Source organism: Corylus avellana, chromosome ca1 (genome assembly GCF_901000735.1).
Source record: "Corylus avellana chromosome ca1, CavTom2PMs-1.0".
Lineage (NCBI taxonomy): Eukaryota > Viridiplantae > Streptophyta > Magnoliopsida > Fagales > Betulaceae > Corylus > Corylus avellana.
In genome coordinates, this window is record NC_081541.1 from 28,300,224 (window position 1) to 28,310,867 (window position 10,644).

At 35.0% G+C, this 10,644-nt stretch overlaps 2 protein-coding genes across 2 annotated transcripts; one reads left to right on the forward strand and one right to left on the reverse strand.

Moving 5' to 3' along the window:
- Nucleotides 1-6,121: 6,121 nt before the first annotated feature.
- On the forward strand, nt 6,122-7,019 carry LOC132168952 (uncharacterized). The gene is made up of 3 exons (XM_059580053.1): nt 6,122-6,607; nt 6,699-6,826; nt 6,929-7,019. Exons 1-3 carry the CDS (start codon nt 6,122-6,124, stop codon nt 7,017-7,019), a joined length of 705 nt encoding a protein of 234 aa, XP_059436036.1.
- Nucleotides 7,020-7,565: 546 nt separating this feature from the next.
- LOC132168962 (uncharacterized) lies at nt 7,566-9,318 on the reverse strand. The gene is made up of 2 exons (XM_059580062.1): nt 8,235-9,318; nt 7,566-7,570 (listed from the first exon to the last, which is right to left on the reverse strand). Exons 1-2 carry the CDS (start codon nt 9,316-9,318, stop codon nt 7,566-7,568), a joined length of 1,089 nt encoding a protein of 362 aa, XP_059436045.1.
- Nucleotides 9,319-10,644: the final 1,326 nt, after the last annotated feature.

Genomic DNA, 10,644 nt, shown 5'->3' on the forward strand with positions numbered 1-10,644 from the left:
TCGTGCTCCATGATGAACTCTATATCAGCCTTAAGCCGAGATATTTCTGCCCAATGTGCCGGTCCTTCATCCCTTTGTAAGTTCTCTAATTCCTTGGTTTTCATCTTCAGTTGTTTTGCCGCATTTCCAAATTTCACCCTACTCCACCTAATGAGAGCATTCTGACAGGTGGCCAGTTTATTCTGCACCATCTGAAAACTATTACTGTCGACTTGTTCCTCTTGCCACGCCTTCTCCACGATTCCTCCATAATCATCGTCAATTTGCCACTTGGCTTCGAATTTAAAGCTTCTGTGGGTCACCCCGTTCCCAGCTTGTCGTGGCTGAAATGCAGAAGAAGAGGCTTATGGTCCGATGTCTTTGCAGCCAGCACGTGGACAACAACTTCTTTATATGCAGCACACCATTCCACGTTTGCCACGGCACGATCGACTCACTTCTTCACAAACCCCTCGTCATGGCGTCCATTGGTCCAGGTATACCGTGCTCCGATATATCCCAGGTCCTTTAGGCCACAGCTGTCTAAGGCATTCCGAAAGAGATCCATTTGGCCCTCCCTCCTCAAAGCAACCCCTGTCTTCTCTTCTTGCGTAAGTATTTCGTTGAAGTCACCGATGCACATCCAAGAGTGGGGTTGAAAATGTTTCAGATGCTCCAACAGCTTCCACGACTGGTGCCGCTTAGCAGCAACCGGATGGCCATAAAAGCACGTGAGTTTCCACATGCCTTCCTGGTCAGCATCTGCTACTAGTGCTTGAATATGTCTACGAGTGTAATTTTGAATCTCCAGCATGTGTTCCTCTTGCCAAAATAAAGCCAAGCCTCCACTTAAACCCACTGGTTCCACTACAAACAGGTTACGAAACCCCAGCTTCATTCTAATGCCTTCCATCTTACCCTTCCTACATTTTGTTTCCATAAGAAACAAAATGTTGAGCTTCTTTTCCTTTACCAATAGGCAAAGGTCTTGAACTATCCAGGGGTTCCCAAGCCCCTGGCAATTCCAGATAAGAAGAATCATGGCTCTTGGCGGGGCTGTGGGACAGCCTCCGCCAATATATCCATAGCCGTGTTCTGGGACCCAACTCCTTTCTTGCTTCGTTTCTCCGTTCTCCCCATGTCTATATCTTGCATGCCTGTACAGTCACACCTTCCTCTTTTCGCTTTACTGGTGGCCTGGGTTTTGGCCAAAGTATTCGATAAAGTTCTAGCCATCCGTTTCCAGGTTTTAAAAGCGGGTCTGAGATCAGTGGGCTCATTATCCCCCCTTCTGTGCTCTTCAGCCCCTGGCAGCACAATCTCCATTCTAGTGACATCCTGTCCTTTATCTCTGCCCAATTCTGCTCCTCCTACCTCTGCCCCTGTATGTATTAGGCCCATAAGTCCCTGGCCCTCCAGTCCCAAACTTTGGTCCAGCCTAGAATTCTCCATTATACTTTTTGCCCCTTGACTTTCTGCCTTATTTAATTCAGATACTACGTGCAGTTCAGAAGACGTAGATTCTTTCCATGTATTGTTGCCAACTTCCTTTCCTGAGCGACAAATCCTGCCACCTCCGCCTCCACCTGGTGCCTTCGAACTGGTACCCTTGGTAGGGTTTCCAGAAAATCCGGAACTTGCCATATGGGAAGAACGTTCCCTTGAGTGCCCGCCGCTGCCCGTCTCGTCAGAATCCGATGGTGGGTTGCTGCTCGACTTTGCCTTGTAAGTGTAGCTTCCTCGTCCTCCTTGTCGCCGTGGATCTTGAGCTCTGAGCCCTACACCCCATTTATTGGACTCTTTTGCCGCACTTCGACTTGCCGGGGGAAGGACTGGGCATCCTCTCGGACCATGCACTATCCGCCCACAACGAAAGCAAAATATGGGCAGCTTTTCATATTTGAATTCTACCCAAGATGATTTCCCTTCCAGATTGAGAACTCAGCCACGATCAAGAGGCTTTGTGATATCAATAGTTACCCGCAGTCGCAGGCAACTCCCCCAGCCCATACCATCACCTGCTAAGTCGACGTCCTCTAGTTCTCCTAACGATGTTCCTATCTTAGAGCCTACATTCTTATTCATACAGAGGAGCGGCATATCGTGTACTTGAATCCAGAATGGTGACTGATTGAATTCCATTTGAAAAGGTGGAGTGCTGCCATCAAACTCATTCAAGACTAGGATCTGCCCATCAAACGACCATGGCCGCCCATCCATGACCCTCCTCTTATCAATATCATCAGTGAACTCGAACAACCAGACAGTCTCTCGCAGCTCTTTGAACTTCACAACTCCTGCAGTTCGCCATATAGTAGATAATACCGATCGAAAAGCCTCCTTGTTAATGTTCTTATCCGTCCATACCTTCCCAATCAGACACTTGCCTCCCACTTCCCTTTCCACTGCTATTTCCCCCTCCTCCACCTGAATTCCAATCTTTTCTCCATCGGTAAGGGAGATCTTCCCACATAGATCCTCCAGCTCATCCGCCATTCCTCACGACCTCTATCCTGATCACCACCCCAGAACCTCCTACGCCGTACACCGATAGGAGACTAAACCGAGGAACCCTAGCGAGGACTTTGGGACGTCAATACTACAAAGGTTTTCTTTAAAAAAAAAAAAAAAAAAAAAAAAATTGTGTAATTTATTCATATTTACAAAAATGTTTTTTTTTTTTTTAAAAATGTATTGCTTACAATTAGAATAAAACTGCAATGTTTACTTGAAGATAGCTGTAATGGCTTTTTTTTTTTTTTTTTTTTTTTTTTCTAAATCTTTACAATGTGGGGATAAAGAGTGATAACAATGTTTGATGGCAGTTGAATGGAATGCTACATGTCATGATATATATGATTAAGAAAAGGTGTGAAGTCAATATATATATATATATATATATATATATATATATATATATATATATAATAAAAAAATTTGCAGTTATTTAAAAATTTGGAGTTATATATTATTTGTTGTTAAAGAGTTATATTAAACACATATAATATAAAGAATATTAAAAATGGTTGAAATATATTAAAGAGCAATTATATAATACTCAAATCTGAATTAAATATTTAAAGTAGGGATAAATGATATTGGGAAAATACTACACACGTCATTTGGAAATTAATGATACAATTCAAAGTAATGGAACTAAATAAACATTTATGAATAAGAATGGAATTAATGAAAAATACCTCAACGCTTATTGAAATTGAATTCCCAATGAACCAAAAGAAAGTTCCTGTATTTAATCAATTTAAACGTTAATTTAGAAAATTGTGTACATAATATATATTGTAATTTTAAAAAAGAAGCAAGAATAAGGAGTACTGTAGAACAAAAGCCGAAAAATATAGTTTGTTTAAATTTTAAATAAACTGCTTTTGGTTATGACTGAACCACTACCAGCAACAACTAAAAACATCTATTTTAGTATATATATATATCATGAAATCATGGTATTACAACTGATTTTAGTATTAAGACTGATCAACTAATCTTAATATCATGAAATCATGGTATTAAGATTTTCATGTAAAAGAAATTTAAAAAGAGATATGAATGTGTATGTTAACACATATTTGAATGGAGTGTTATAATGCAATTGTGAATTACAGTACGTATAAGATATTCAGATATCACAAAATGCAGTGTAATTCAAATCAAAGTAAACAGAAAGCAAGGAAGGAGATGGAGATCTAATTCAGACTAATTGGAGTTCAAAAAGGCAACTAAATTTAAAAAGAGATATAATAAACCTTTTGATATTAATTTAATTCATAATATTATGCTTATCTTTAATTTTTATACACGATTGAATCTTTACAATTTTTATTCTTTTAATTTAAGAATGTATAGGAGTATTTTAAAATTTTTGACAATATTTAATGAAAAATTTAAACAACATGAATTAATTAAAATAAATTAAAACTTTGCTGCCTTTAATTAAGAAATTTGAAACTTGAAAATGCATATAAAAAATATAAGACAATATAGAATAAAAAATAATATCTCATATTTATGACTGGTCTTCAAAGTGAAACTTCAAAAATTAAGAGCCTCAGTAAAAAATATTTTAAAATAGATGTCAATATATATTAGTAGATTGAGTCATATATACGAGAAACCTATGAATAATCTCAGTACAGTACATTATTCTTCTAAGCCTACTGTAATTGTTTATTTTTGTAAGTTGTTTGTATAATCTTGAATCGATAGAACAAAAAACAAATATAATGCGTGAATACAAAAGCACTCGTAGAAACATTGTTAATGACAGAGTTCTATAACATATTTGGTGCAAAATGCACTATTTAAAAACTTAATAGACAATGCACAAAACCCTTTTTTTTTTAAAAAAAAAGGTTTAAACACAGAAATCTTACTTACTGTAGAATGTGGAGACCGATAGCAGATGAAGCAAATTGTAGAATGATTTACTGTGCAGCAGTTTTTTTGTTTGTTTTTATAAACAGTTGGGGGCAGTTGTGTTTGTGGGTGGTTGGCAAGGGAGATAAAACTTTTGGTTTGAATGGTTGCACTGCTTCATTTAAATTTTGAATGCTCATTTTTTAATGCCATGTACGTGTAAATTTTTTACATTTGTCAGATACGCTAATTTTTAAATGTCACGTGTAAAGTTGTGATATTTATAAACAAATCATATATACTTCTCAATCTAATATTCAATTTACTTATATAACTGTAAATTTTTTGATTATATAAAAATATATTGGTAATATATTTAACTCTACCTTTTTCTGCCCGATTTCTGAATTTTTAAAGATTTTTTGTGTTTGAATGACATGACTTTTTTATTTTATTTTTATTTTTTATTTTTATTTTTTATAATTTTTAACTTTTCTGATGATCTTAATTCTCGATGTGTTATTTTGAAGGGAAGTCATATATATGGAGATAATATTTTTTATATGCATTTTTAAGTTTAAAAACTCTTAATTAAAGGTAGCAAACTTTAAATTTCTTTCAATTACTCCATATTGTTATATGTTTAAAAACCTATCCCATGTTTGTTAAATAGAGAATCTAAAAGGTTATTAGTAATATCTCAAATCGGAAATGTTGAATAATGAATACAATTTGTTAACACTAAAGAAGAGCTTCAACAGAATCAAGATATGTTAAAGATACTTAGTGAGAATTTTTAAATATATAATAACAATAATCGTTAATGTAGCATACATACTATAATTTCACAAACTTCTTCATTTTAAAGTCAAACATAAAAATGAAATCCACAACATTGATCTGTCTTTACAAAAAGAGAAAGAAAAAAAAAAAAATTCAATTCACCCAACTATTTAAAAGTAAATACAAAAACAAACATACTTCAGAAGAAAACCAAATCTAATTTTCCCATCCTTTTTTCAAATTATATTCATTGAGTTTCAATTGGAAAACAAATTCTCTCCTAGCCGCCATTGTGTACTTTGGAGGTATCCCCATCTGGTTTGCAGGTACCATCCCCGTCGACTCTGCTGCTAACTCCAACTTCATCCCACAGAAGGCAACCTCCGGCTCGTCAGCGGCTCTGGGCATACCGTCTGGGACTCTGCCACCACCAACCTCGGTGTCTCCTTCGCCTCCCTTTGTTATGAATCAGTAATACCTGCAAAATAAATTATATTAGTAAGATTTAAATATATTTGTCAAATTTTTTAGAAGTCTTTTTTATAAATATAACACAAATAAGTGTCATTCAAAAACCCAGAACACCCAGATAAAATATAAATAATCATTTTAATTCTTTAATTATTTTTTCTAATCAACAATCAAAAACACTTTCATTTCTTCTAGACTTTCTTCAGCTGATTGTGGAGCTTTACTTAGCAGAATTTCTAGTCGAATAGATTCTTGACTTTCCAAAAACCTCTCTTATGCAGGCAGGCTACAGTTGTTATCTTCTGTTCTTTATAGTTTACAAGTGTATTGGATGGGTATTTTCATTCTTCCCAAAAAGATTATTAGAGCTATTGAATAGAAATTCAATAGATTTTTTTGGAATGGGAAAGAGAATGGTGTAGCTAAGGCTAAGGGTGCTTGGTCTGATCTTTGTTTTCCTAAGAAGGAGGGAGGTTTGGGGTTGAAGAGACTTGAAGTTTGGAATCAAACATCTATGCTTAGGCATATCTGGAGCATTTTTGCTAGGTCTGGTTCCATTTGGGTTGCATGGGTAAGAGAAAATCTTTTGAAGAGAAAGAGTTTCTGGAGTGTAGGCATTTCTCAGAACAGTTCTTGGAGTTGGAGGAAAATTTTGAAACTAAGAGATATTGCCAAAAGATTCTTAAAGTTTGAGATTGGGAATGGGGATAATATTCATATGTGGCTGGATTTGTGGTATCCTGCAGGAATATTGATTGAGCAGTATGGCTTTAGGGTTGTCTATGATGCTCAAAGTAATATTGAAGCTAAACTGTCTTCTGTCATCTGCAATGGAGATTGGTTTTGGAGACCTGGAAGATCAGAAGCTTTAGTTGACATTCAAGCTAGACTTTCGGAAGCTTGCTTGAGTCAGTGTGATAAACCTATTTGGCTTGATTCTAAGAAGGGTGTCTATGTTAGTGTAGAAACTTGGGAAGCTCTTAGAAAGAAGAATGCAAAGGTTATTTGGTGAAAATTGATCTGGTTCCCCCTTGCTATTCCTAAACAGGCCTTTATCTTGTGGCTTGCAATGAAAAATAGGCTTCTTACAGGTGAAATGTTACTTAAATGGGGTTATAAGGGTGATGTTTAATGCTGTTTTTGTCATAGTCAAATTGAAAATTGTGATCACATCTTCTTTGGATGCAGTTTTAGTTCTAGAATATGGAAGTATTGCATGGTTCGTTGCAGGGTGGATAGGCCTCCTGTTATCTGGGATCATATTGTGCAGTTAGGGTGTAATTGTTGGGGGAATAAATCTCTTAATTGCTTGTTATGTCAGGTGGTTCTTGGTTCTGTGGTTTATAATCTTTGGCGTACCAGAAATGAGATTAAACATGATGGTGTTCCCAAAACTGAAGAGCAATTGTTGAAGCAAGTTTTCTGGGAAGTCAGGTCAAGGATTGCTGAGAACAGAGGTTTTCCTAGAACTAAGGAAAACCTTTTGTTGTGCTCTTTGTGGAATTTACCTGCTAATATTCTTTGTAATTTTCATTTGTATGTTGTTTCCCCTGTTTTTTGCTTTGTGAGGGGTTGTTCCGCTTGTTTTCTTTGTAAAGGGTTGTGTCCCCTGACTTTGGTAGGAGTTGTATTGGTGCTGTGGAGTTGCTCTATTTTGAGCTTTGGTTTAATGAAATACTTATTCATAAAAAAAAAAAAAAAAAAAAAACAATCAAAAACACTTCTAAAGAATCTGTCATCGATATGCTTCTTCGTACAAGGGATTACTACCATTCTTGTCTGATTTATGTTCTTGTGGTGTTAAGTATACATACTGAAGTTGTGATGAAAAGCAATATCGGTCGAAGAACCATTTTCACAGAAATAGAAAAGTATTCGAGGAAAACAAAGGTATGCATATACATATACTATTATTTCCCTTTACGGAACAACAACAAAATAATATGGGTTTCTTCAGCCTATGCTGTAATATCAAAGGAAATTTGACTAAAGTTTCATGAGGAACAGTCAGAAAGGAATTTGCAGCATAGAATATGCTTAGAAGCAAGAATAAGGGTTGCAGGACAAAGGACCAAAAATATAAAAACATAGAAGGCAATCTATAAAATATAAAAATAATTAAAGACAGAAATTTTAATATTAATGATAAATTCTACCTGTAGGTAAGTTGTTGAAGATTTCCGCATATACAATGTTTTTCATATGGTATTGATCACCATAATGTGAATCTCCAATGACTACTCTTATACCAGCTCTACTTGTAACTCTTGAAATAGCAACATACAATTGGCCGTGGCTGAATACATGTTTTGATAGAAAAAGTCCCACATGTTGCAATGATTGTCTTTGGCTTTTATTAATTGTCATCGCAAAGCAAATTGATACGAGAAATTGTCTTCTTTTCAGAATGAAAGGCAATTTAGTATCGGTAGGTGATAATACTATTCGTAGAATGAATACTTTATCTCCAACATGAGTTCCTGATATAATTCTAGCTTCTAAGATCCACTTTGACAATTGAGTGATCAAAAGTCTTGTACCATTGCAGAGTCTAGCACTTTGATTTAAATTGTGAAGTAACATTATAGGAATTCCTACTTTGAGTCTGAGCTTGTGGTTAGGAATACCTGGGAATTTCAATGAGTTTAGAAATTCTATTGGATATAGAATATCTTGGTCTTGAATGTTGCTTCCAGCTTTACATATTGAATCTGAACTGAGATATGTTTTTTCATCGACATTAATAAGATCAAGCATGTAATCATTTATGTTTTGCACATCTTCATTTGTTGGAACTAAAATAGCTTTATCTTCTAAATACTTTGCATCAGTGTATTTAGTTTGGAATTCAGGATACTTATCATTCACTATGTCATTAATAGGATGACTCTGATGTCGAATTATTAAATCATATGGTATCTCAATGGACGCTTCACCTTCCTTATCATCTAATTCGCCATCACCTATTTTCAAAATCCATTGTGCGAATTCCTTTGTAGTATTAGTATCTGGATTTTGTTCAAGTCTCATATTTTTTGTCAAAGTAAAAATTGTACAAAATTTCCATAATGAAGACTTGTTAACTGATGCTTCAACAATTTGTTCTCTTCGTCCTTTAGCTACAACTGATAATATTTGTCGAAAATCACCACCAAGGACAACTGTCTTTTCTCCAAATAGTTTATCTCCACTTTTGGGATCATTAAAATGTAAAATATCTCTTAATGAACGATCTACAGCTTCAAAACAATTTCGATGAGCCATTGTAGCTTCATCCCAAATTATTAGACTTGCTCTTGTCATTAATTCTGCAAGATGTGAACCTTGTTTAAACCCGCAGGTTGAGCTATCTGTTACATTGATCGGAATCTGAAACCTTGAATGAGCTGTTCTTCCTCCAGGTAATAACAATGCTGCAATCCCAGAAGATGCAACTGCAATTACTATCTTTCCTTCAGAACGCAATCGACATATCAATGTTCTCCATAAATAAGTCTTACCAGTACCGCCATGTCCATAAACAAAGAAGAAACCACCTTTATTGTATGTAACAGATCCAATTATTGCTTCATATATATTTCTTTGCTCACAATTCAAATCACTAAGAAGTTTAATACGCTTATCTCTCAATGAATTCCTATCATAATATGATTCTTCTTGCAATAGTCTATTGTTACTTTGTCTAAGAAGCAATGTGTCTGGATATGGCATTGGCTCAAATTCTTTGATAGACCTTTCACTTTTGTTCAATAACCTTTCAATATCACAAAGAACATAGTTTTGTAATTGAGAGTCACTGAGTTGTAGGTCTTCGTATTGCACAATTCTTCTTTCTCGATGCAAATATCTTTAGATAACAACTTCCAATTTGATTTCCATAATTTATAATGTTCTGCAACCTCACAAAAAAGCAACATTGTGACAAAAAGCTCACGGAGTTGCTTTCCTGAAGCCCAATGTGACGCTTGATTTAAAGCTTTATGCCATTCTTTATCATCATCAAGCAAACCAAGAGCGTAACATGCTGATTTAAAAGTTGGGTACAACACACCATTTATAGTTCTTATTTCTTCAAAAGATTGAGGTCCTTTAACAATATTAAGTAATATTCGCAAATAAAATCTTTCACTACTTCCAGGATGAGCATAAAATATCCTTCCTACACATCTTTTTTGTTTCCTCAATTTCCATTCTTTATCTTTATCATGCCAAACCCATTTTGAAGGAAAATCAGAATAAGACAATTCTCTTACTTCTTCATATAAAGCATTTGCTTTCATCCATTCTGTAAATTTAGTTCTTTTGATATTCGGCTGATTCAAAACATTATCTAAGTAATCAAAATCATCGAACACTACCGGTTGCTCATTTTCTAGATGAAAATTAAGTCTTTCAACTGCAAGCTCCCGATAATTGATTTCAAATTGGAAGATTCTCCAACATGCTTCTATAGCAGACACATATCTACAATCTAAATAAGCTTTGATTTCATCAGATACTGTCACTTGCTGTATTCCAATAGTATGTTCAACATGTAGATTCTCTTCAAGCATTAAAGTTGCACGATTAGGTCCTTTATTTAGATATTTGAATAAATACTTGATAGATCTTGAACGATTGCACCATTCAACATTTATATGTGATTGATACTTAACCAATAAATCAATATTGTGAGGAACTATAAATCGATTGTCAAGTTTCATACCATTTTTGTCAACAAATCTTCTGTTGTTCCTCCTTCTATACACTAGAAAACCATCTTCGACAATTGTTGTTTCAGAATAATATCTTTTCGGAAAATGCTTATTGCATTTGTTGCCAACCATATAGCTTGAATTTGGATTTAAAGAACCGCAAGGACCATGGACCATAAATTGCTTAATAACTTCATAAGCTTGGGGATCTTTGTTTAAATCTGGAACTTCTGCTGAGATGATCCTATCTATTTCTATTGGCGTTGGATGTTTGTCATCGGGATGTAGAAAAAGCAGTATATGAGCATGAGGCAATCCTCTCTTTTGGTATTCAATAGTGTAG